General features: G+C 38.1%; 4 protein-coding genes across 5 annotated transcripts in view; 2 read left to right on the top strand and 2 right to left on the bottom strand.

Moving 5' to 3' along the window:
* LOC124211601 (uncharacterized) overlaps positions 1–7,857 on the bottom strand; it is a 30,670-nt gene extending 22,813 nt beyond the window's left edge. The window contains exons 1-3 of the mRNA XM_046610853.1: positions 7,219–7,857; positions 6,698–7,092; positions 3,882–3,990 (exon numbers count right to left, since the gene is read on the bottom strand). Coding sequence (XP_046466809.1) covers positions 3,882–3,990; positions 6,698–7,077 — 489 coding nt within the window. The 5' untranslated portion in view covers positions 7,078–7,092; positions 7,219–7,857. The remainder of the gene's footprint in view (positions 1–3,881; positions 3,991–6,697; positions 7,093–7,218) is intronic.
* Positions 7,858–8,012: 155 nt separating this feature from the next.
* Positions 8,013–10,435, top strand: mRpL38 (mitochondrial ribosomal protein L38). Its single transcript, XM_046610854.2, has 6 exons — positions 8,013–8,191; positions 8,282–8,437; positions 8,550–8,880; positions 9,006–9,164; positions 9,256–9,392; positions 9,731–10,435. Exons 1-6 carry the CDS (start codon positions 8,062–8,064, stop codon positions 10,018–10,020), a joined length of 1,203 nt encoding a protein of 400 aa, XP_046466810.1. The 5' UTR covers positions 8,013–8,061; the 3' UTR covers positions 10,021–10,435.
* Positions 10,436–10,588: 153 nt separating this feature from the next.
* Positions 10,589–20,338, top strand: LOC124211604 (uncharacterized). Of its 2 annotated transcripts, none has more exons than XM_046610856.2 (3): positions 10,589–11,862; positions 17,658–17,950; positions 19,362–20,338. In XM_046610856.2, the coding sequence occupies exons 2-3, from the start codon at positions 17,774–17,776 to the stop codon at positions 19,779–19,781; spliced, it is 597 nt and encodes a 198-aa protein (XP_046466812.1). In that variant the 5' UTR covers positions 10,589–11,862; positions 17,658–17,773; the 3' UTR covers positions 19,782–20,338. The 2 variants fall into 2 exon arrangements, with proteins under 2 accessions (XP_046466812.1, XP_046466813.1); XM_046610857.1 differs by lacking the exon at positions 10,589–11,862 and adding an exon at positions 14,788–14,934.
* Positions 19,552–27,426, bottom strand: RecQ4 (RecQ4 helicase). The gene is made up of 10 exons (XM_046610844.2): positions 27,018–27,426; positions 26,514–26,718; positions 24,054–26,405; positions 23,866–23,977; positions 22,991–23,790; positions 22,528–22,815; positions 22,094–22,435; positions 21,841–22,003; positions 21,444–21,766; positions 19,552–21,314 (listed from the first exon to the last, which is right to left on the bottom strand). Exons 2-10 carry the CDS (start codon positions 26,622–26,624, stop codon positions 21,084–21,086), a joined length of 4,722 nt encoding a protein of 1,573 aa, XP_046466800.1. The 5' UTR covers positions 26,625–26,718; positions 27,018–27,426; the 3' UTR covers positions 19,552–21,083.
* Between the last annotated feature and the right edge of the window lie 72 nt (positions 27,427–27,498).

Below are 27,498 nucleotides of genomic sequence, written 5' to 3'. Positions count from 1 at the left end.
AACTTCTTTCAAGGATGAAATTCTCTACAGCGAGTTAATTTATTCGATACACTTTATAGGTATCGTTTATCGATGTTGTAATATAAGCTACTAAAAAAAATATCCCATTAGATGTTTTTTTTTTTTTTTTTAAATTGCATTCTTGCTATTACACATAATCTTTTATCGATAACGAATAAATTATTTACGTACATATGTGAACGCAACGGTAATTACATTTTCAAGAATTTATATCGTGTAATATATAATTATAGACAGTTTGCAGCAGCGGAGAAAGCATCGACGAATTGACCGTGAGAAACTAACCGAAGGGAAATAAATTATTGGTTTATTATTATTCGGGGCGGGATTGAAATTCCGACTTTGAAAGGTTCCGAAAATGCCAAGTTACGGTTTTTTTTTTCTTTGTGGCGAAACTTAAAGTAGAGAAATCAAACTTTGACGATACGTCTAAGTTTCGAATGGACCGAAAACCGAGGCGCAAAGTTACGAAAGTGCGAAGATGGGAAAATTTTAAAAATCTGAAAAATCGAGATTTCAGCACTTTCATATTTCTTTGTTTTTGATTTTCAATATTTTTGCGTTCGGAATCCTTCGGTTTTTCTGATTCTTTAAACTCACTTTTTGAGTAAACTACGCCGTGTGAGTATATTTTAATTTTTGGAATTTTACTCCATCGAAACTTTATTTTCCGCAATATTTCTCGATCAGAACTTTACTTTTCGAAACTTTGCTCAATCGTAAATTGAATTATCGGAATCTTGCATTTCGGAACTTTGAGCCTTTGAGTTTCAAAACTTAGTCGTTTCTTCAAAGTTAGATTTCTATACTTCAAGTTTCGCCATAAAATAATCCAGGATTAGGCACCTTAGCAAAATTTCAAATTCGGAACTTCAACCCCGCCTCTATTACTCCATTCGAGCCGAATGCCTTTGCTGTAATATTACTTCAACAATTATCATCATCCTCGTTTTACCGTAAACAGTAAAATAGCAGTTATGATAATACAAATAACAAAACGAACGAGGAAAATTTGATCCGCAACTGTGCCACCGGAAGAGAACACCGCGTTCTCTCACGAATCACTTCTAATCCCCCTCCAATATCCTTTGCATTGCAACTTGCAGAGCGAAGAAAGAAAGGCATCTGCAATGGCGGATGCAGCGCAACTCTCTACCTATGCACCTACATTATCTATATATAATATACACGATGCACCGAAGTAGATACCGCAGGTTCGTTAGTTACGTATAACGTGGGAGATTCCCGTGGCAGAGTTGAGCTTACCGGAAGTAGTGGCACACAACCGGTGCACACGTACATTTACGACCACGTTCTTCCGTTCCGAAATGCAAATATTCGTACAGAGTGCAGGAAGTTGTAATAATTATACCATCAACAGCGATTTTTTCCCTAAATCTACTCACAGATGTTTTCTCATCTGAATATTTCACGTTGTTATACCGGGACGATCTCTTGAAAGTTGAAAATCAACCGCGCATGCGCCAAATAATTCAATCTCATTGGTCGGCGAAATATTCCCGCGGCGATATTCTTGTCTGCGATGCAGGCGGGCCAACCTACGCAAAATGTCTACGTTTGAATTTTCAAAGAGCGTAAGCGTTAAGTTCCGACCGGTCTTCGAAGAATCAACTTTCCGACCCGACAACAAATGCTTCCCAAGCCTTTCCGAGTCGCTGCCTCAATTATTTGAGACTCTAACCTCGAAAATTCGTATCAACTGCATCGCCGGCAGAAACAGTTTGACAGATGAAACTCGGGATGGCCAGCCTGCGCGAACAGACGAGAAAACTCGCGCATGCGCGGTTGATTTTCAACTATCAAGAGATTGTCCCGGTATATATATATATCACTTTGATCGTGGTCTCAAAATTAGATCGTTAAGAATAAAAAAAAAAATAAAAAAAATGAATGAAAATAGCTTAAAGCTAATAGATAACAGCTATTGATTAAAAATTTCAGTTTTTGTATTTTTGGTAGCAGTAAAAATCAAATCCGTGATCCAAAAAATCTATAAATCCGTGAAAGATGATTTTTTTTCGCACACTGTATACCATACTTAGAAATAAATTAAATCACCGACGGTGAGAGTCAGACGTAGGTCGATTTAAAGTGGAATGCCTTATATATCCATACGTAACAAACTACTGCGAAAGCAATGCATGAGGAAGTAAAATTTCTTTATTATAACGTATCATTTTATACACGATATTGTAACATTTGATAAATTTTTACGCTTGTCACGCGCGGCTACAATTGATCGATCCGATCATCGATTAGAAGTGTACCTTAAACCTACCTACGTACTCTGAATGATTACGCGAAGCCCGCGAGCGATTAGCGGGACCGCGTTTCAAGCTGTGGAAGTGAACGCGAAAGCGAATCCAAAGATTGCACAAGCTCACTTCAAACACCGGTATTATGTATAATTTTAGCAACAACGGTAAAACGAGCCGGTGAAAATTTGACTCGGTATTTATATTGGCGCGCTAATTCATCCACGGTTCGTTGTATTAATCACCGCAGTAATCGTAGGATTACAAACGCATCCCTAACGCGCATGGAAATAGCGAGGAATTGAAAACAAATCAAACGTTTTTATAAAGTGTTCAATAATTAAGGCCCGGATAAATATGTATTCAAAATTACAAAATATGTACATCGTTATAATATAGGGTTAATAAAACAAGAATATGAAGAAAAAATATGGAAACTTAAATCCGTATTCTCTGGCTTGAAGCAAACAACAAACGACGTTAAATGAAATATCAAATAAGGAAAATGATTCGAATAAAATATATTTATTTACATAATAATCCGGGTCCTAGTTATAGTTATACAGTATTATTTATACATAAAGTGTATGATTTCGCGCTGCTGTGCAGAGATTCGAGAAACTTGCAAATTCGCAAGATTCTTAAGCGGCCAAGGATAGAATTACAGATAAACTGGTGTCTGTGCCTGTGTGTTTGTAAATGCACTAGTAATTAAATGCACAGTTATAATACAGACTGGTTATTGTTCAATTCAACCGTAAAATTAAGCCGCTGCACTGCGACCGACTGCAAACGCGTATTTTACTGTATAAACGGATTTCTGTCTATATATTTTTAGGTATATGTAACAGATAAATCGCGAATATCATCGCAGTGTGCGTGTATTTATAGATATTTATATACATATACGTATTAGGGTGGTCCTTGTCTAAGGTGTTGACGAATCCCCCCCCCCCCCCCCCCCCAAATCAATTTTAAATGATTGGAAGAACTGTATAATTTTTTAAAGATTTTTACCTCAACACTAAAATGTCAGTCAGAAAAACATTTTTTCTCAGTATTTAATTTATTGTAAGTGTAATAATGTCGGAACGGTCGGAAATTCAACGCTTTACTCTCATTGAAGATTCAAACGTACAAATTTTGCTTAGGTTGGCACGCCTGCATCGCAGACAAGAATATCGCTGCGGGATGATTTCGCCGACCAATGAGATTGAATTATTCGGCGCATGCGCGGCTGATTTTCAACTTTCAAGTGATTGTCCCGGTACAATCGGAACAACAAATCTGCGTAATATAAAACCCATACCGTTGCTGACAAAATTGACCGCGTTCAAGATTTATCATTATTTTATCCAACTAGACGTAGAGAAAAATTGAAAGAGGAAATATAAAAAATGAAAAAAAATAAAAATAATAAAAATGCAGATACGCGTAGAATCGTCGAAAATTTCAAGGCAATTTTTATAACCCATGTATATTATACGGGTTTCAGGATCACTGTATTAATACCAACCGGTTTTCAAACACACTGACAATATTATTACACGCACAAATGCAAGCGTATATAATACGTCGACGTACCTTGACCTCGTGGTAACGCTCTTCCAAGTAGTAGGCTACCCCTCTTGCCTCTTCGTACCTTGCGGCCAGAGCGACGTACTTGTCGTAGTGACGTTTGAAGAGGACGAATCTGTAGAGTACAAAGGGATGGATGATACGATTGTTACATACGTACAAGGTGAGTACTACAGGGTCAAGGCATGTCGAGGGAAAAAAGTATTCCTACATTTGGTGTAAACACGGTGTACGAATACTTTTGTCCTTGCCTTAATGGGGAGTGGTTGTTTTTTTTTTTTTTTTTTTTCACTACGGAACAATAGATAAACAAGTCCGATTCTATACGTTTGTTTGTTTGTTTACGTTAGTGCCCTGGCATGATATAAAACAGCACACGTTTCAATAAATAAATTGTTGATAAAAAAAAAAAAAAGAATTATTACTTATTTTATTTAATATTATCCGTACGAATGCACTTTTATCCCTCACTGTACAAAGGGAGCACCTTTGGTTCATGTATATACAATAACAATATACATATATATACATATAACATAAAAATTCATGCATTTTTACTATATTATTAGTGTCTATATTACAAATTTCTAAAGGGTTGCAAATCGATTCCCGTGAGATAAAACGATTAAAAAAATATTCCGTTTCTTGTGATTCTGGAAAAAAAAATGTTACCAAAACGGTGCCAGATTTCTTTTCGTAAAACGAAGAAGGAGCTGATTATGGAATGAGTGGGTGAAATGATCCGACCTTTTCATCGTTCAGCGGGATAATCCGCGAAACTAAGAACGACGTTTAATTAACGGCCTGCGGTTTTCTAAGAGTGACGTCATGCGCGGGAGAGATTTTTGCGCATCCTGCATCGCAAAATAGATACGCGTGTATATGTACGTTATACATATGTACATAACCAAATACGATATATGTATATAATTGTATGCACACTCAGCGAGGAATTCAAACCTTTGCAAAGTATGTTTCGTTCTATTTTTCTGTCATTTTTCTTATTCGCAACGCGCTAAAGATAGTCCTGCATATAAATACTCGACGTGACTTGGATGTACGAGTTCACTCTAAACTGTACTTGTATCGTTGCACTCGCTTACTCTGCATACCCTTGACTTTTCCGTGCTAAAAATTGTAATCGAGATTAAAATTAGGTTCGTATATACATTAGACTCTATCAAAAAAATGAGCTATTTTTGTTTTTTTTTGCAAAGCTCAAGTCGAAAATATTGTTCCAAATTACGAAAATAAGCTGCTGTCCAAGTTTCAGCTCTTAATATTAATATTTAGAAAAGCCTCAACGCGATTTTCTATTTCCCATTTATATAAAATCGAAAAAATTTGTTATTTAAACTTTGGAATTTGATAACTCGTCAACGCATTAGTCTATTCATAAAACCGGAACGTATTTTTGTAGGGAACTTAATGCTCTAAAAAAAAGGTCTTCTATCGTTTTATCATAAATCTACTCTTTCGAAAGTTAGTCAAGGTTCTTTGTTGACCTTTGAACTCAAATAACTCTTGAAAGAGTAGATTTATCATAAAAAGATAGCAGACCTTTTTTGTAGAGCGTTCAATTCCCTACAAAAATACGTTCTGTTCTTATCAGTACAGCAATGCGTTGACGAGTTATAAAGTGCAAAGTTAAAAAAAAAAAGTCTCATATTGTTTAAATAGAAAATCCCGACGAGGCATCTCTAAATATTAATACTAAGAGTTGAAACTTGGGCAACATCTTTTTTTCGTCATTTGGACGAATATTTTCGACATGAAGTTTGAAAAATAATAAATAGTCGATTTTATGTTGATACAGTCCAATGTACACGACACTTGTTTACATTTCACGAGTATTTATTTATCATGCAAATTAGCGCGCTCGTTTTCCCTTCATTGTCAGTTTATGGTAATCGCCAACCACGAGTGGGTTAAAGAATGTTCGTCGTAGAATGAAATCTTGATGACAATGCGGCGGACAAAATTGATGATTATTTATATTCATAGATGATTCCTTCTTCGTTTACGCACTCTTCGAAACGTACGTAATTGATTAGATTCAACTACATTAGTATTGTACAAGCGTAAATGTAATCACTCGCAAACTCCGATTACCGATATTATTCCTCACGTATTTAAGGTCGAAACGAATTTTGTTTTGGCCAATTTGCGACGCGAAAAATAATGATACTCTGATACATGCATACCCGTGTACAATATATTATATGAGTAATAATCTAATCCGACGATCCATCAGATCTATCTCAGCATCAACCATCAGCGAGGAATTCAAGATACAAGATTAATTAAGCGGCTGCGTGCTACTCTGAGACCAGTTTTCGGATTATGCCTGACCAAAGTGATAATAAAACAGAGTATTTCATCTGATATTCAAGAATGAACGACAAACGGAACGGTCCTTGCTACAGATATCGATAAAAAATTGAAAAAAAATTCTGGCTCCCTCTGTCGGTAAGGTAGTGGTAGAAAAAACAAAAAAAAAAAACAAAACAAAGCCGACTGTTTGCAGATTCGTTAACAATAAAGTTATTCAAAAATTTCATATATTGTATGGAAATTGAAATAATTCTTGCACGCTCTGTCGATAAACTGCTGAAAACAAAAAGACAGGCAACTGTTTGCACATCCAACTCAAATAATGCGTTATAATTATTTGAAACAAGCGCTGTTCTAAAGCATTGTTCAAATTCTTGACTCTGGGTGGAAGGAAATTGAAGTAACTCAACGATGGTATATTTATATTGCTCCGTGACCGAGAGTAATCGGAAGATTTAAAATACACAAGTAACGGGAAAGAAACGAACCTGTACAAATCGTTTTCGGTGACGATATCACGGATGGAATCTTCGGGGTCAACGCGATCGGCTAGAACGCCGGGAGGTCCGGGGGTTCGGTAACATCCCGGCGTTGACGGGGGGCTCGAGCATTCGCGGAGAGCGGTGGATGCGACCAGGTCGTCCTCCGAGGCGGCGGCGAGCATGGGGCTGAGGGGGCGTCCGGAGCCGAGGAGATCCTCGCTGCGAGAATGTCGCATCTCCGAGTTTCTGAAGGCGCTTCCACCGCTCCCGCCGCCGCCGCCGCCGCCGCCGCTGCCGCCGTTCCTGTAAACCACCTCGCCATTCCCGTGATTACTTCCAGGGCAAACGAAAGCGCTGCCCGCTATCCCGATCAATAGGTCCGTCATTGCGCTGCACGAGCTCTGTGAATTAGCGAAGGAAAAATGAATGACAGTTAGAGGAGGAGAAGTATGACGAGAAGCGGGTGAAGAAGAGAGAGGGGGGGGGGGGGGGGGGCGTGTTTCGGGCGTTCGTGACGCGGCGCACACCTGTTATAAACTCCTGTAGTTTCTTTCTCTGTTGTTTTTCCACAAGTTACGTCACGGTGTTTTAAATCACGATCACATTTACTTTGACACTTTTCACTTTTATTTCTGAACTCCCCCTCAACCGTCAGCACCCTGTGTGATTGAACGGCGTATTAATCAATATATCTTTTTGCATTATCGGCTTTAACATTAAGAAGAGATAGGCAGTCAGTCCCGTGGTTTATCGTTTGTTTGTTTTTTTTTTGTTACGCGCCGATAAAAACCTTCCGTAACATTTTACGTCTCTTTACGTTGTTCTTTTGTTTTGTGTTCTGGTGTGGGTCTTTTTTTTTTTTATGAACTATTTTATCTTTTCTTACTTTTCTTCGTTCGTCACGAACACTGTTGACACTTTGGAAAATGCACCACTTTTTTTTTATAACATTTTAACGTTACGAAGTATAAAAAATATTATTCTTCACAGCTGCCTAAAATTCGCGGACACGACAATGTTACTCACTCGGTATTTTACGTATCGTTCATTTTCGATACGGGTATTCGCGCTCCATCTCTTTCCGTGACGCGACACCTTCGACGTTTACCTGCCAACTGGTGCGAACTGTCGCCCAACTCCCTCCGAACTCTATCGCACTCGAAACGTTCACCGTAGTCGCGTCGATTGCCGTACGACAACAATAATAACCATAGTATAGCAACTGAGATTTCAAAAATGGCGCAGGCACCGCTACCGGCTAGTTAGACGGATCTTCTGTTTGCACGGCGGTGAACGACATCTGCCGGAACTTAAGTGAACTGAAAAAAGGAAAAGGTATGTTTACGGAGGTAGCAGACGAAGTTTGAAAAATGGCGAACGCGTTATTTAGGATAATTTCGAGCGAGTTGATAGCTACTAAAGGTCAGCAGATACGTTATGGGCACAGAATGCGAGGGAAACCGCCCGGAGTAGCAAGGAGCTTGGAACAACGACTTGAAGGTTATATTGTTTTATCGCCGATTAATTGTTCCGGTCTAACCTCAAAATATCATGGAAATATTGATTTTACAAACGGTGAATAATTTTCAGAACTCAGACCATATGACCCTGCGCTAAACTTCAAAGTGGATATTGGATTACCGGCTGTTCGAAGATCTAGAAGTGAAATTCTTGCTCAGCAGCTCGAACGTCGCAAGAAAATCCAGTCAGATCCCAACTTGGAACGACTTGCACGACACTTGCAGCGTAAGATTATTTATTTATTCTATCTCACGACTGTCGCCTTGTTTCTTAGTTGATAAAAATTCATTGAATCGCGCGGAACCTTCTAATCTTTCGTTTAATTTTTACCTTTCAGTTAGAATTGATCTAGATGAGACACAAAAGATATGGCAGCAGACTTCCGCAGCTGACGACTGTCGTAAAATTGCTGATCACTATGGCATCTTCAAGGACCTTTATGGAGATGCTTATTTCACTCCCAGAGTCCCACTGAACATCAGTTACACCATTAATGATGATGGAGATGTCTCAAAGGTTTTTAGGGGAAATATTCTTAAGCCTCTCGAAACTAGCAAATCACCTCAAGTTGCATACGAGTCCGACCCAAACACCTTGTGGACGCTGCTGCTGACTTGCCCAGATGGAAACTTGGTTGAGGAGAATAGCGAATATTGCCATTGGTTTATGTAAGTTTCAAAAATTACTGAACAAAATTGTACCGTTATTTATTATCGATGGTTAACCCAGATCATACCGTGTTTCAAATTATATTCTACTCGATTCACGCGTAATAACAGATTATTAATTTCAGTGGTAATATTCCTGGAAGCGATGTGGAAAAAGGCGAGCTGTTGATGGATTACCTGAAGCCCATTCCGCTAAGCGGAACTGGCTACCATAGATACATTTTCATTCTTTATAAACAAGATAAGCAACTTGATTTTTCAGCTTTTAAGAAGGAACAGCCATGGTGAGTAGCGATATTCTTAATTTGCAAATGAGTAAAAGGACTGTTACCTCTGGCTTTGAAACTATGGTACTCTGCTTTTCTCTGTTTCAAGCCTTTCCTTGAAGGAACGTAACTGGAACACTTACAATTTCTACAAAGATCATCAGGACGTTTTGACGCCTGCTGGGCTCTCCTTTTTTCAAGCTGACTGGGATCCCTCCGTCAAAGACTTTTTCCACGAAACTCTTGGTAAATTATGTATTCAATTAAATTACAATTTATTATTACGCAAGTAGCATGACTTGCATTGACACAACTTTTGAGGAAAAAGAATTAAAATTAACTTTAATGAAGAATCTGAACATAAAATAATGCAAAGAAAACCTGTCAGCTAGCACCGAGATTCTATTCTTGCCGTTTAACCATTTAACTGATGTGTTGTCTCTGTTTTTCATACAAAACTTTAAACAATGATGAAAAAATTTCGTAGCTATTCTTTGTGAAAACAAACCATCTAATACTTGTGCTCACTTTTTATTAGCCGAAAAAAATGTTATGGTTGAATGTGACGGATCGTTTCATTACAGGTACAAAGGAGCCCACATTTGAGTACGATTTCCCACCACCTTATATTGCTAAACAGAGGTGGTTCCCTCTGAGAATGCCGTTCAATCTGTACATGGACAAGTATCGAGATCCGAAGCAAATTCACAAAGAATATTTGTTGAAAAAATTGAAGAAAGCTCATCCATTTAAAGAGCCAGAAGCACCGCTGCGCTATCCAAATGCTCAATACATTGATCGTAGCGTTCCTTCCTGGTTGAACCTTGAAATAAGAAAAGATCGCCTGGGCTGGGGACGAATCAATGATGTTTAGGTTTTTCAACATCATAGGTGTTAACATTACATAATGTATGAATATTATTATTTTTTTTTTTTCAACTGTAAAACGTCATAAAAGTCTGTACTTTAGCAGTTTATCACATCGTTTTCATTTCAATCTTTCAAAAAAAAAAAAACAGAAATGCGTTTAACATACGCAGCAGTGAGTGTGTGTCAACACATCGAAAAGGCGAATCTTGAAGTTTCTTCGTCTTATTGTACATGAATCAATCATGTAACAGTGCCAGCTCCTATTTAAGCTACCAAAAATGAAGGACTAGTAATTACCGTCGTTCTGTTTTTGCGGTCACGCATCAAAATAACACTTCCTTGTATAAAAATCACCTGTAATTAGACGGAGAGGAAAAAAAGAGTAACAAATGAACATACAATTTATTATTTTTTGAGAACAGGTACTTTATTTTTTCACCACTTCTAACCCGAGTGTTCCGATTACCACACGCGATTAGCTTGTATTTGATAATAAAACGAACGACTATCTTACCTAAACAATTCCGCTATTCTGATAAATTCTTAAATAATCAAAGCGTCTACCTGTTTGTTCTAAAAATCTTACTACCTCGTCCGAATCTACGATATCTCGATATAGATATTTAAGTTCAGGGATATTCGTTAATTAATTGACAATTGCGTAAAACTGAGTACAAGGAGAAATATTGTTTACACAAACCTGTATCGTCTGGTAGTATTCTCAATGTCAAATTGTAAACACGGTGAAAATAATTGAGTACACGCGGCAAAGAGTATGGAAATGGCCAAGGAGATCTTTTTACGCATTAATCGCAATAGAACCACGGCGTAACTATACGCATTACGCAACAATCATTTTGCGTACGTGTGTTTCTTTGTATAGAATTTACGCCAAGTTTTTAAGTAAGCGTAATCAAGACACGATCAGTCAATTTCTCGGCTCTCTATTATGCGCCGTTACTTTTTACCATTTGATTTTTACGTGGCTGTCAATAATTAATCATTTATGCATTGTGTAAGTACGTACCTGTACCAGTTCATAAGTTATGTAATTCATCGTTGTGAGAACTTATTATTATTATTATTATTGTTATTGTAATTATAGCTTGAAGTTGTAGGAGATCTAATCGTCTACCGATATAATTTATCACACACATACACCTACATTATACTCGTCCAAAAATGACTGCGTTGCCGAAAAATACGAAAAGATTACCTTTTATCTTTGGTATAACTGACACCTGACACACACACACACTGTGTGAAGCAGGTACCCAAGTTTCCACATACATACATATGATATTAACAGGTGTATATGCGCGAGTGCAAATCGTCGGAAGTGTCAAGGTTGGGGAAGAATGACGATATATTTGCACGCCGTTGGCCGAAGGCATTGTCGCTCGGTATTCGGAGCCCGACGGAACGTCCGAAGTGACAGCTAATTATATTTAATCGAGGATTAAGATTCCCGATAGCATTGTTAGCTTTTTTCGTAGAAATGTGTCGCGTTTCGTTAATTAGTTAGTTTTTATAAGTAATTTGAAAATTTTACCTCCGACAGCGTTATCAAATTCAATGAACATTGACGAATATCTTGTGCAACAAAAGACAATACTCGCATATGCAGTTTTACCGTTGTGCAATGCTCTATTTTTATTCTAATTATACGTTCGCCTAAAACTGTAAAAATAAATAAATAAACAAATAAACAAATCTGAGGTGATGCGAACGTGAGTCGTCATTGTTTTACATCGTTTTAAATTGGAAGAATAAATAATTCGTGGCAAATAAAATCGAGTCGGTTACATGCAAGTTCTGCAGTGATCCGGGTTCATTTCACAGTCAGGTAAGATTACGCTTTGTTCTGCGTTTTGTACATCGATTTTCACATATTCGTTACGTGACGGCGATTAGTTATTATTTTTAATTTTTTAATTTTTTTTTTTTTTTTTCCACCAACTAATTTCGCAAGAAGTCGTGAATACATCGCAGGTGTTCAAGTCGCTGACTTTACGCGCGATTATCTCTATTGTCGTTATCAATAATTCTGAATTAAACTCGGCAGCAAATTGAAATTCAACAATTATCACAACGTTTATGTGTATGTGTGTGTGTGTGTGCGTTTCTCTATTTGACAACGACAAACAGTTAATTTTTATTGCAGGTAGAACCGTTTAATACACATATTTGAACATCGCACGTGCAACTCGTACGATAAGGTATATTCCGCTATTATCTGCAGTTCGTTGTGTCAGGTGCATTGGACGATAATGGTGCGGACAAATTTTAGTATTTTTCTCAATGATTTACCGTTGTACGGATGCGTCGTGGAATCGTGCAGTATAATTCCATCTGCGCGACTATATTACAGGCATTAAAACAACGTTGAGATTTCATTACCAAACCGACCTTGCGAGGATGTCAAATTTGAATTCATACGAGTATCAGAGAGAGCTCTGCGCCTCTTTATCTATTTTATAAAATATGTTTATATAACGCGAGCATGTTTCACGCGTTTTTCCATACGTGTTCTCCGTACACAAAGTACCCGTTTCTATAACTGTCGAGTGAGGCTGCGAATGCGTATAACCGGAGTAAAGAAAAGACCAATTTTAAGTCCTAGGAGTTAAAAGTGTTCTTTTCTGCACTGCGCGCAGGCGCTTCAGCGAACAAATTTGACTTCACGCAATCCTAACCTCAATTTCGCGCTTCATGAAAAAACGCGTAACGTACTCTTGTTATATAAAGAATCGTGTGCAATAAGGAGGCGACGGTCTTTTCGCCTCGCGCATTTTCAATATTCGTCTTCGTCTCGACACCTACGACTCATATTGAAAACTTACGCTCGGCCCTAGAGGACCAAGTTTGCCTGCTCGTTACACAATATACTATTTTGTACCTCACACGTAGGTACCGGTATAGTGTAATGACTATCGGTATCAATACCTGTATAACATAGGCATATTTCACAATTGCCTGTAAGGCAAAAACTGCACCCGTGATTATGGAAATAAAATCCCACAATAACACGATATACATAATATATTGCAGCATACTTGATGATATGCTAACGGTGTATCTATATATGCATTACCACCGTATGTCAAGTGGAATCTTTTTTCCGTACAATTTTATAATTATTTCCACCTCTTGTCACGTCGGCGATTAATTATAAGTATATATTATACGACCATTTGCGTAGGTATGTTATACATAACACATTCGTTTCCGTATAGACGTATAATTAACAGCGATTATTCGCAGGTAGATAGAATGTTTTATTACAAGATGATATAAAATGTTCGCGCCATTCGTATAGCTCATGTCGTATGTATGTATGAATCCATCATCGTGTATGTACAGCGTAGGTGCGAATTTTGAAATTTAATCGATATTATATATACACATATACATATATACGTATAAAAAATATATATATACACACACACATGTACGTTATATACAGAAATTGTGTTACATATACAGGTATCGCACCGTACTACACGCAGTATAATAATACAATGACGAGCATATAGTGCACGTAATTGTTTGCTGATGAGTTGAGGTATTTTCAGGGAAATCATTAACCCAAACGTTTTTATATACCGTGTACGATCACCATGAAGAAATATAAATATAAATGGCTCTTTGCGGGCGTAGATGTTTTTTCGTGGATTCGAGTCCCTGCCATACGTTTAAAATGGCACGAACATCGTAAACTTATACGCGTATATTACATAGGTATGTATTTTATTATAGAAAGAATATTATTACAGGCAACACGCAAAAATACTGTAAACATAATATAATAAAAATGTTTTTCTATTTCATTTTATTTTATTTTTTTTTCTCGATGGGCGAAATTATACTTGTATTATATACACAAGTATTGTATATTATTCGAACCGGTTATACGGTTCAGATTATCGAGCCCGTATAATTTATACATCTAATATGAAAAGTCGCAATTTTTTCAGAGCAGGCACAACAAACTTACAACACCTTACGCCACTTCGATTTGAGCGTCTTCAAGCCTGATAAAAAAATATCTGTACACGACACAATTTTGTGTATTTTCCTTTTTTTTTTTGTCACCGCGTATAAACGTGCCGATCGTACAATGTAAAATATCGTGAATCGATTGAATATTTCTCGAACTTGGATGTGGTACTTTCATCTATCGATAAATTCATCTCTCCACGTCGCAAAACGAGAACTTACGGTACACATAAGAAACATTGTGGTGATAAATTCAAATGAAATAAAAAAAAAAAAAAAAATGTTTGTAGAAAAATAAATGATTAAAAATTTGCGGACAGTTAGTTACGAGGTGTTTTAGTTTACGACGATGTGTTGCATATTAGAAGCGTTTTGCTACTGCTTAGCGAACTCTTGCAGACGTTGCGGGTTCGCATTCTGCAACTGTTGCGAGCAGGAAGAATCAGAGGAAGAAGTTTACTACGTAGAATCACACCGCTGACCGCATCGCGTGCATTATTAATATTATACTTAAAATATTGTCACAATAATTTCTCGCAGTGACAAATCTTCGCGGGAAGATTAATTTTTTTCAGCGTGTATATTTCCTCGCGGTGCAATACGTATGCACATTAAAACTAACGCACACGAGACGCAGAAAGGCGACGCAAAGTGGGAAAAAACAAAGGCAGCGCCGGTTACAGTCATCGCATCAACTCCGTTAAGGTCAGCAGTCAGTGTAAAAGTTCCTCGGTGTGATATTGACGCCCGACTTTCTATAATCCGCCATTTTTGTATTTCGTGGAAATTTCTACTTTTCCTTTCTTTTTTTTTTTATATTATCCACTTGTGCGATGTTTCTGTTTAATGCGAAAAATTCGTAACCAACGATAAGGATTACGCAGCGATTGATTCTCTGTTCCCAGCTGCAGGAGCTACGGTATTTCGATAATTCCCTAGTGTTTAACGAGATTGAAGTTTTAGTAACGTTATCGTAACGAAACTTTGGGGGAAAAAAATTATTATTTTCTCAATTTTACAATGATTTTTTCATGAACTAGCGTTACGAAATATAGGTGTGTTTCGTTTTATTACGGTTCAAAGAATTTCAGAGCAATTCCAAAATATCGAAATAACCGATTTTTCTTCCGCATGAAATCGTTACGATAACGTTACTAACTTCAATACGATTAGTTTTCAATTTATTATAATTATATATTTGTAATGTAATTCGAATTGTGCGACAATTTGCAGAGATTTCTACCTATCTTTATTTCCTTCGTTTCTTTTTTTATTCAAAATTTATAACGGTCACGATTTTATTTACGTGATACTCGTAAAATTTCTATATCTCCATTATTTCTTCACGTGCAAAGGTCTAATGTGATTTATAATCACTCCGAATCTCTTGTCTCTCGCAATCAACCATTTTATAGTTATAATGGTACTGATTAGCTGTTACAATAATTGTACATACACACTTGTGAAATTTTATCGTTTTCATAGTCACTCCGATGTTTTTTTTTTTCTCGCCTGTCTACCTGAACGCGAATGATGATGTGCTTACGTACCGGGAAAATTTCAAACGTCAATAAAATCAATCGCGTACATTTTAATTGTATGTTTGATAGACTCGGAAAAGATGGTAATCATCCTTTTGTAATATATGCTACTGTACAGTTTACTTTTACCACGCAGAAAAGAAACCCAAGTCAAGTTCCTTGCCAAGGTTAATTGGCCAGCTTCCCGTGTGAACGTTATATTCCTTACCTTTGTATATTTATATCGTGCGAATTTATGTATAACTATGTTGAAATATAATTTCGCCGATGGACCCTAAGAATGACCAAAATTAATCGATTATTTTTCCTCGCAATCGGTTTTTGTTTTTCACTCCCATCAACGATGCAATGCAATATTAATTTGTGCGATTGGAGTATCAATTATTATCATTGCGTTACTTAATTAGTACCTATTTAATATAATAATTGTAAGATAAATGAATATTTTTATCTGAAATTGACAAATGTTTCGAACTAAACTATAAATCAACAAAAAAATTTTCCCCCACTAAGACCATATACTGAAATTTACGAAATTTCAGTTTCAAATGCACAGATTCAAAAAATACGAAATGATCGATTACTCGATTAATCGATGCATCGATTATTTTTTTTGCCCAGTGGTTATCGTTAAGTTTTGACCCTCGCTCATCTCAATTTTTAACGTGTTACCTGCATCGACAATCTATAACAGACAAGTGAGCACGTGTTTGATGGCAGGGGAAAAGAATAAGAGATTAAAATTTCAATTGATAGCTGTTGGTTGTGTTACGTAGATCACGCAAGAAACCGACGGGGTATAATAATTAACAAACGGACCATGTTATGATATATGTGTGTATAACGCCACTGCGGTAAATTATAATCAAGGTATCTTCGAAGGAAATATATGTGACGTATACACGTTTCAAAGTCTTTGAATTAACTTGTCTCATAGTCAGAAGCCGAGACTTTATTCGACGTCACAAATGCAGGCCAATAATAGCTCGTTTATAGCAATGAAATTTAAAAGAATACCGATTGTGCGATACCAAGCTGATTGTAATTCATTGTCGCGATTGAACAAATGGGAGCAGGTACCGAATACGATTAAGAATCACGTGATAACTGTTTTTTTTTTTTCTCCTATTACGCTACAAGAATTAAAATTTTCGGAAGGTCGTTACGATTAGTCTATTCGTCCGCGGTTTGACGATTATTTTTCAACGTTCAAGTATAGAATCAACGGATTTTTATATCACTGGGATAATATCGATTTCCTTGAGAAGTTTGACTTTGAAAAATTGTCTAATCTTTTTTTTTTAACAACTGAAATTGTTTCATAATGATCGATCGATTGATTGATTTTTGTTAGAAAAGTCTGCGTCGGATTATAAAAATTCGACTCGCAGATAAAAGGAAGATTCGTTATAACGGTGATTTATTTTCAACACTTGCTCTACTGTAGTTTTTCAAAAGATGTCAATTTTTCTTTCGTGATCGAATTTTTACAGTAATTTGCGGTATTATAATCGGTTTGACCGTCTAGAATTTTACAACAATAATTGGCTAAGTGAGCACAAATCGTCGAATAAAACGAACTGCAATTTTGCAAAAGAAACGAGAAATACTTTGATGAAAGTATAAACTGATAATCTCGATATTATCAACGTTTTGACGTACGATGGTAGAATTTTTACAGTTTCCCGCCACATAAGTATAATCGGAAAAAAAAGAATGGTAGAAATGAGGTCGGTTAAGAAAACAGGGAGCACACGGTCAGAAAAATATTGTAAAGTTTACATCTCATGTGGTGAATCTCATGTGGGTAAAACAATTTACAAATCCGATAATAAGAGTTACAAAACCAATGGTAAGAGTTACGATATGCTTTTAGGTAGATCCATCACAATCGATACGTAGATTTGACTGGAAAAAGTGTTGTCCATATATATTCCCCACGACAAATGTAAAATCTATCTTAAATTTTTTTCCACGCAGACATCCGCTGATTCGTGATCTTTTCTCAGGAATTCTCGTTTCTTTCCGTACAAAGTCCGACAGCAGTCGTCGACCAGCCATCCGTCCATCTCATGTGTGTAATTATAATTTCTTTCATTAGCATACCGCGAGCCAGTTTCCGGGAAGTGACCCCAGCGACCCCGGAGGCTTTGTCGAGACTCGCAAGGCGGACTTGGTGTCTGTCGAGCTTACGAGCGCAAAAGCAGAGCTTTAAGAATGGACGTTTTCGTAGACGAAGAAACAGGGGAAAGCCTCGAAAGCGTGGCGCTGCGAGGAGCCGGCCAGTCGCTGACTCTAAACTTCACCGATCCCGAAAACAATAATCTCGAAACTGGGGAACCTGAGGAAGACCCTGGAAACGGTCGAATTGTTCGCCGACGGGTTCCCTTTCAGGTAGGTAAAAGTTGAGGAAAGGTTGTTCCTGTAAGAAGTCAAAGTCTGTTATTTCTTATGAAAATGCAAGTTATCATTAGAACTTGAGCAATTTGAGTTTGAGGGCTTTATTGTTTATAGTTTCAGGAACATTTTAGAACTTTTTCATTCAGATTGACAACAAAATGGCGGCATGACGCGTATAAGTAGCGAACGAATCCGAACTCGATGGTTTTTGCGGTGGCGCATCTCCTGACATCACTGTCCAACTTGGAACACATATAGAAAAATTTTGTCGACTCAAAAACACCTTTTCAGGTTCGAGCCCGTATCCCAAACGTTGAAAAATATTTTTGTTATAAAATGTTGGACTCGAAATTCAAAAATCTAACCACGAGCTCGAATCGATAGACAAGTTTTAAAGATTGTGTCAAAATTTCAGTCGTTTTGATAAAAATAGAGCTAGGAATCTTCGTCACTGGATTGACAACGTGGTCGTTCGCTACTTATATTCGTCATGCCGGCATTTTGTTATTAATTTCAATGAAAAAATTGTACATTTTTTTTCTTAAACTATAAATAATAAATTCCTCGAATTCAAATTGTTGTAAGGGTTTTCATTTTGTTAAAAAAAACAAAATGCTAAATATAGGTATGATTTTAGACCATCCAAGCAAAACCCCCCCCAATCCAAGTACATACATACATCCATATTCGTAAATTTTCAGAAGTTACACGCTTATGCACTTCCTGCGTTTCATTCCGATAATTTTATTTATTAACACCGACTTTATGTCTTCGTGTGGTTATTCCATTATGACGGTGTTCACCGCACATCGTGCGAAACTCATAATTACGACAGCTGGTCGTGTTGCGTGAAGAGTTAGTATGTAAAAAAAAAATAATAAAAATTCAAGAGTGAATACATCGACGTTGGCGACGTGATTAAAGAAGAAACGGCTAGGAGGCATTTGTTTCAAAATTGAAATACGGACGGTTTGCGTCGAATTCGAAAACAAACCTATAAGAGTGGATAGCAAAAGTTTTTAATTATGCGTGAAATATTGCACCAGAATATGTCGGCGTGAATAACAGAACGATCGCATTGAATGATAATGCAATACTTGCATCATCATTTGGAGAGAGAGAGATAGAGAGAATAATAAGATACAACATCCTTATTTTATACATGATTGATACTTGTTGAATTTACATAATATATTACAAGCACACAGACATATCCTGATAGGTAACTCGTTATTAATACCAGTAGCGATAATGACGGGATATGGAATTGAGTCCAAAAATAGACGCCACGACAATAAATTGACTGTGCAGAAATTGCGTAGCACATATTTGCAGATAAGAAAACGATTATGAAGATGACAATAATAGTGATGATAATGATAAGGTGTACCTTGTAATTTTCCAGATACCTCGTGCACTACAGAGGCAAGATAGCGGAGAGGAGGAGGAGGAGGAACGAACGGCAGATCACATACATCAAGATAATCACGAATGTTCACGAGTAGTAAAACGGGTTCTAAGGCGAAGCGAACCATTCGGCCAAACGAATCCAACAATGCTACTTATACCCCTAGTATTTTATTTCCGTTGGGTAATCGCGATACTGATGTGCCTAGAAGTGTTTCTTCACGTGTGGGCCCACCACAAGAACAAACACCTCAAAAATGCGGACGTCTATTTCAGATCTCCGTTTCATTCCATCACTTCGGAATTTTGCGCATTGTGCCAAAGCGAAACGTGCATGGATAGGGTGGGAAAAATGCAGGAGATACGAGCAGGGAAATTTTTACGACAGTGCAATTACATGAAGAGAGTCGTTACCTGATTGACCCTAGCCACCTGAGTAATCGTTCAACAAAAAAGAATCCCATCAAAACAATGTTTTCCTGCATACGTACATATATTAATGATATTCATATGTATATATACATGTGTACGCGGTACGTACATATGAAATTATGTGTATATATCAGTTCAACACTTATGTTGGACCCCGCGAGCGTCTCGAAAGATCGGAAAATGTTTTACGTAAGTTCCGTACTTGAACAAGTTGTTCCGGTAAAAAGTTGCGTGCTTTTTATCAACACTGTTAGCTATACTATCGGATTTGGAACTTATATTCAACGTAAATAATAAGTCCTGCTCGGTTTAACGAGTGCGATAAATAGTCGAATCCAACTATTTTTACGCTTTTGTATAACATGTGATTGATGTACATAATGAATTTCTTTTTTTACGCAGGCATATATGCAATTTGTGTAGATTACGTGAGGCTGACGAGCGAATGAGGTTCTGCACAGCTATGAGAACGACATGCTTTAGAATTCAATGCAACCTGACGAAATTGTAAATAATTCAATATAGCCATGATCTTTGACTTTAGTCTTGCCTACTTGTTTTTTGTGCCTTTTTTCTGGTAATAAATACAACTTTTCGTCTAGCGTATAATAGACATTAGAAAATATACAATTATAGTCTTCGTGTATGCAATTTTTTCTTCCAGTTTCTCCGAATTGCTGAATAACGCGTGCAAAAGTTCAACCACTCCTTATTTTAAATTGTTATTCAATTTGCTCGGGTGCATAGAAAAAAATACACACGTAAAATTGTTCGTATAGTTCGCATCCGATTTTATTAGCAACTCAAATATTTAAATGTAACTCTATTCTATACGTATTAAAATATACAGATACTGCTATTAACCGCGAGGTTTTAAAAATTTATACATAAATACATAGGTCTACCGGCAAAAGGCACCAGATAACAAAACATGCTGATATTTCGGTAGACCAGCGTTCGTTTCACAATGTATGCCATATTACCACTTCAATTGACTAAAGAGATAAAAATCTCATGTTCTCAAATTACTTTGTAGAGGACTGAATATGCAAGTAATACATTCAGTCAAACTTGTTCCGAATTTGTCAAGTTTTCAAATAACAAATCAGAGGTAACGAGCGAACCCTTTGTGATCACTATTGCTACACCCTCTGATTTTATGATCGCGAGATAATAAATTAGGAAATTAAATAAGTTATAAAATGTACCAGTCATTCGCAAGTCGTTCGATACTGACAGATCGTAGAGTGATAACTAATTACAATTGTAGATTTTGCGTGCACGCGTGCTATCGCATTGCTAAAATCTCACGTGTAGCTACTTGACAAATGAGCTCAAAATTCGAGGCGAGATGAGCTCTCCAAAAGCGGCAGCGAGACCATACCATAGCTGGATAATTGGGGCTTTGAATCCCGTGGAAAATCCGAGCAACCGCTCGCCCCGTAAAATTATTGTCCCTATAACATTGGACCAGGCTGCGAACGTCACTTGCAATCTGGTCTTCGTTAAGCAGCTTCGTCTGCGAATTTGAAATGCACATGAATCGTATGATAAATTTGATAGTATCTGGAAAAATATTCGTACATGTTTTATAATATGTTAAAAGATAATCGTGAGAAGTGCGATTGAATAAAAGTTGTAAACACACCTCAAGTGTCAAGTCTGTATTTTCCATGGGATTTTCCGACTGGAAGTAACTCCTGATTGTCGTCTTTAGAGTATCAGACTTAATCGTTAGTTCTTCAGTGAGTTCTCGACATTGCCTCACAGAATCTACGCCAACTTCTGTTAACGCAGAGTATATTGACTCCAGCTGACAAAGGCTCGTGCGCTGCTGATTCATTGCACGATCAGCTAACGCATCTAGAGCTTCATCCAACTCTGCATTTGAAAGATCTCCTGGTGCTTTTACTCTGAAGCCGAGCGTGTCGAATGTTACCGATATCGCGCTCCGTTTCCAGCCGCCCGTGTCTATCACAATACGTGCAACAAGAATGTAATCGATCTTTATAAGGAGAGGAGTAACGGAAATATTGTGAAAATACCTGTGGTTTTCCACTCGAGATCCTTCAAGTGACCTTTGACTACTCCACTGTCCCATCCAATAGCAGCTGCGACATCAACGACCGGAAACTCTATGATTGAGCTGTCATCATGAGATTTACCTCGCTGTAGATCTAGAGCAATCGCCATGGCCAGTGGTGCTGACTAGTAACAGAAATGTTAAATCTTAGAAGTTTGCTAACTCACAGATCACAATTTAAATCAGATGCTAGTCAAGTTCTAATTTTTTCTTACAGATTGAGCAGCAGCTTTCAGTGCGTTGGGACCGGCGTAGCTTGTTACTTTGGCGTTAACGTAAACTGATGGTAAAGAGGTGATGAATTTTTTTGGATGAAGTTCCAGGTAGCAAAGTAGAGTAGAGATAATTTCTTGAGGAATGTCCAATAGCTTTACAGTTTCGTCTACAGGTATCGCGACTTCGTGTCCAGGACATCTTTTGTTCACTTGACTATACTTAGAGCCAGTTTTCGTGCAAGAACAAGGAACAAATACTTTCTGTAACAAACGCCTAACCATGTGTCTGTCAACGCCATTGGCGTAGATGTGACGACGTAGCTCAGACTTATCAGCTGCTTCCTGAAAAGAGATAAATAAAGTGAAAAAGGTGCGCCTAGAAAAAAAGTGTGCTTAAAGAAGTGCTCGATTCAACAGTCAGTAAAGTTTCTCACCTGTGAGCTTATGAACAGGTGGCAATGGGCTGGGAGACCATCCCTCCCGGAACGTCCAACCTCCTGTACGTATCCCTCAAAACTTGAAGGCATGTTGAAATGAATAACTGCCCTGATGTCGGGCTTATTGATACCCATTCCAAAGGCAACTGTAGCAACCACAATTCTAGTTTCTCCGCTCATGAAAGCCTTTTGTACAACCTTGCGCCGACTAGCAGACAAGCCTGCATGGTAGGCTTCCGCTATGGCAGATACTTTTTCATCGGCTCTTGAATGTCGTTTGGGATTCTGTTGAAGAACAATTTACTAGGTATTTGCAGAGAATTTTGACGATTGATATTATTCCTCACAGAATCTAACAAGGAATGAGTGTCTTGAAGTGGGATAGACTAAATAAATTTTCAACTTATTTTTTCGAAATATTTACTTTTAAGATATGTATAATACCTGAATATGTACTCACAAATAAGGATGTTCTCAAGAGTGCAGCGAGTCTGACACACTCGTCTCGGCGAGTGCAGTAAACAATTATAGAATCCAAATCTTTGAAACGGCCGCTTTCCAGGAGAGCCACTAGCGCACGATCTCGATAAGCATCTTTCGATACAGTCAATGTCAAGTTTCGGGGCAAGGGGGTATCGGAAATGACTCCGGCCATACCGTCTGGAATTCTCAAATGATTGACAATACTCTCGGCTGTTGATTTTGTGGCTGTGGCAGTGAGACCCAAGACAGTTTTAACACCTAACTTTTCTCTCAGTACTTTGCTAACCATCAGATAAGACGGTCGGAAATTGTGCGACCACTGAGATATGCAATGAGCTTCGTCAATGCAAGCAAAAGCAATGGGAGGAAGCTGCCTCAACAAGGCGCCAAAGCCTGTCGATTTTTCGCCAGCAACGACAGCCTCCGGAGAGACGAGAAGAATATTTAGGGTTCCCTCCTTAACCATGTCCATTACTTTTGTACGTTGCTTTGCCCCCATCGCAGTGTGAAGGCAGGCCGCGGACAGGAACTTTGGAACACCGGTTACCTGGTCATCCATCAAAGATACCAGTGGAGATATGACCAGAGTGATGCACGGCGAATGCTTGGCATAAAGATAAGCAGGGAGCTGGTAGCACAAACTTTTTCCGGACCCAGTCGACAGAGTGACTAAAGTAGACTGGCCTGTCAATATTCTCATCACAGCTTTCTCTTGACCAGGTCTGAAGCTCTCATGGCCAAACTTCTTTAATGCGTCTAACACTTCATTTGGCGTTACTGAAAAATCAAACAGCAGTTAAGCAAACATACAGTTCGATAAATGGTTGTCTGAAGAAAAAACAAAAATGTTACCACTGGGCTCGTCGATCGACCCCATGGGATACAAAGGTTTTACAGGTCCCACTTCTGGACGAAGCAGTTGTGCCAGCAAGTGCTCGGGTACCTTGTGGCTTGAAGGGACGTGCTGGAAAAATGAGCATATTTTTACGACTTCCCCATCATTTTTTGCTCGGAAGTTAGAAATAAAGTGCCTGACTTACAGTTTTCGGTTCTTGGTATTCAAGATCCTCCTCGAAATCAAGATCGTCCAAGTTATCGGTGAGGTTTTCGTCGTTAAACAGAACTGCTTCAGGTTCTTCTGAATCATTTGGTACATCAGTTCCATCTACTTTCTCTTTCGGTATCGTTGTGTCGATGGGTCGAGAAGCAGTTTGCGGGATAAGATTCAGTCTGTTTCTGTGCGCGCCAAGAACAGCTTCGTTTGCCATCTTAGCTGCTTCTTCAAGCGTCGGATATTCAGATGGCTCTTCATCAGCAGCCAGTGGCAAGAGATCGGCGGATTTCAGTGATCTACATTCTTTTGAAAAATGTCCGATATCGCCGCATTTGAAGCAAGTTAAGACTCCTTTCTTCTCAACCAAGTCAGCCAAGTCCAAGCCACCTTCCCCAGATGCCAGCTCTTTCTTCTTTTGCTTCCACTGATTTTTTTTGTACTTCTGAAAGGTCATTGTCTTCTTTCCACGGACAAATACCTTCTTTTTCAAATTTATTCTCACAAAGTTTTCGTTTATATTTCCAGCTGCTACTTTCTGTTCCAACTTTTCCTTATCTGTTAACTTTTTTTTCAATTTTATGCCCGTACTGGAGTTCTTTTCATTTTTCGAATCTTCATTCGCAATAATTTGTGAGAAATCGGCAACTAAATCTCCGCTCTCAACTGTTGGTAAGGAGAATCGAGGCACTGCATTAACTGTCTCTACTCCATAAATTGGAGTTTCTCGCACATTTTCATCCACTGAATCAGTTTCATCAATTTTTTTCTTACTGTTTCTTGTCAGCTGTTTTCTGGCACCCCATACTGCTTGTGTCCTCCTTGGCTTTCTAACAATCTCCTTTTCTTCTTCTACATCATCATCTGCAGTTTCTCTATGATTTCCTATATTTTCATCCTCCGAATCAGTTTCATCATTTTTTTTCTTAACGCTTCTTGTCGGCTGCTTTCTTACACCATGTATTACTCGTGTTCTCCTTGGTTTACCAACTATTTTCTTCTTATCTTTTACATCATTGTCTACAGTTTCTGTATCATTGACAACATTATGCTTAATACTTCTATAAACTTTTCCTCTGGTTTGTCTATTTAATAAAGGAGGATTTTCTGGCAAAGAATTCTCAGGTGGAGGATCTTCGGTCTCAACAACTAAGGATTTATTTTTTTCATCAGCAGGTGAAGGTCTTGTGACATCGATAATATCCTCTTTGTTCGTTTTACGCACTCCTGATTCATCAGTTCTTGTAATCAATTCTTGTTTTGCATCAATTTTCACAACGTCGGCAGGTCTCTCAGAGTGAGAAAGATTTTGTGATGGGTCTTCGGGTGTTGTAAAATCTTGGGAATTTGCCTGATAAGAATCAATGCAGGGCCGTTTAGCCATCTGGCTTTCTGCAGCATTGTAACTTTTCCTTTTGTTTCTGATACGTTTGTTTTTACGTTCCCCTTCCGAATCACTGTTACATATGAAATCTTCTTCATCTGAAAAAGACTGCGGAGTTTGCGAGCTAGTTACAGAAGTTGCGTAGTAAGGCGAATACAAGCTTGCCTCCAACGATTCAACTCCAGAATCACTGGTCCCGGACAATCTATTCATGTTTCCTGAGAGGGGTTCAAGATTATTCTGCTTTGAGCATCTATCTATCCATCCGGCGTCTATTTTCCTACAAACATTGATCGTCTTGCCATCTATCAGCTGACGAATGGCACTCACAGACTGGGTGACTACTTTATTTTCAGCCTGAACAACTTTCATCTTGTCCCCAAACATCGGCTTGAAAATGTCACTTGGGTCAAATCCATCCTCTGCCTTATTTGCAGTACCGTCTTTCAGAGACGTGGATGTGGATGTGTTACTGTTTTCCAATTCCGATCTGCTCTTGGATTTGACCATCGACAGCGACTTTCTAGGATTTCTTTTGGTGAAACTAGTACTATTGAACATTTTTTGGGACAATTGAAACGAAGACGATCTACCGACAAGTAAATTTTGTTTCTTTTTTGGCGTAGGCAGCTTTTTCTTGTTCAAATGATCGCCCCATGCACCATCAGGATTTAATCCCTCCGCGAAAGGCACTGCCTCGAATTCGCTGTTTTTCATCGCTGGGACAGACTCTGGTTTAAGATTTTCTGAATCGCGCGAATCGGACTGTGGGGTATTATGCTTATTGCAATCGTTTTCTACAGCAGATGTGTTCAACGTTGAAGTGGTCGATATATTGGCTTGGATATCATCGGAGAATGTTATGTCTGTCAGGGTCGCCTCTAAGGCTCGAGTTTTCAACTTCCAGTACATTTTGTATGCGTCTCTTATGGTCACGTCTGCATCCTTGATGTCGTTCTGTGAATAACATATTAAAGGTTAGTTCAAGATGCTTGGAAACGAGGAGTAAAAAGTTAACAGCTTCGATTGAGATCATAATACGTTGAAAACTTTGAGTTTACGCACCTTGTTAGGTTTCCGTCCATATTTTTCCATAAAGTCACTTTCCCATAGTTTTACCCTCAGTTTTGACTTTTGATATTTGTTTTTGAGCGTCCGATCATCTAGGAGATCCATATTGTTCCAGTGCTTGAAAATCACTGTATTCAAGATCAACCGATAAGCTCAGCTTATAGAAATCAACATCACGTTTTGGGTTAGTCAGCTGTGCCTGCACCGTATATTGTAAAGTGAAGACAGTTATCATTTGACAGTTTAACGCGCCGAATTGTCGATACCAGCCCCCTGACACACGCTGCTAACAGTGGTTCGCAAAATGTCCCTCGATTCTGCCGCCAATCTCCACCACTAGTGTTGCTAGTAGCTATCTGACAAGCTTGCACGCGGTCAGCGAGGGCGTGTCAGAAGTCTACTAGCGCCCTGTAGAGGAACTAAAAAACGGGGACAAAACGCGTACAATTTTTTAGTATACGAGCAGTGGGGAGTGTCAGGGGGATGATCGATACTAACCTGTAAGATTTTTGTGGCCAATAAACGGTCAGTATTTTAATATTCGTTCTTATCGATAACGCATTTCGATTCTTGGTTAAACTCGCACTAAATTCGCAATGTTGGTCATTCTGCGATAACAATTATTCAAGTAAACCGCGTAAAAAAACAATTGAAGCTGTAAGTGAATTCTTTGTAAATCGTTTGATCCATCACTATTTGTCAAACAAAGTGTTTCTTCCGACAATTCAGTGAATTCCTTGAGACGTGACAATACTGTGTAAGCGAAGAAATGTGCAAGTAATTTTTGCAAGACGTAGAATTCACAAAATTTAGATTTCTCGTGAGACTTTCGTAACTTCGTATATAAGTATTGGCAACTATGCGGCTGTGAGATTTCGAACATATCGAAGAATCGAATCGAAACAAAAGCAGAGCGGGATGGCGAATGAGATATAGAGCTGGTCCGCGGTTGCTTGCTTCTTATTGTTAATTAACAACG

This window comes from Neodiprion pinetum, chromosome 2 (assembly GCF_021155775.2).
Source record: "Neodiprion pinetum isolate iyNeoPine1 chromosome 2, iyNeoPine1.2, whole genome shotgun sequence".
Taxonomy (NCBI): Eukaryota; Metazoa; Arthropoda; class Insecta; order Hymenoptera; family Diprionidae; genus Neodiprion; species Neodiprion pinetum.
This window is presented reverse-complemented; position numbering and strand designations above follow the sequence as displayed.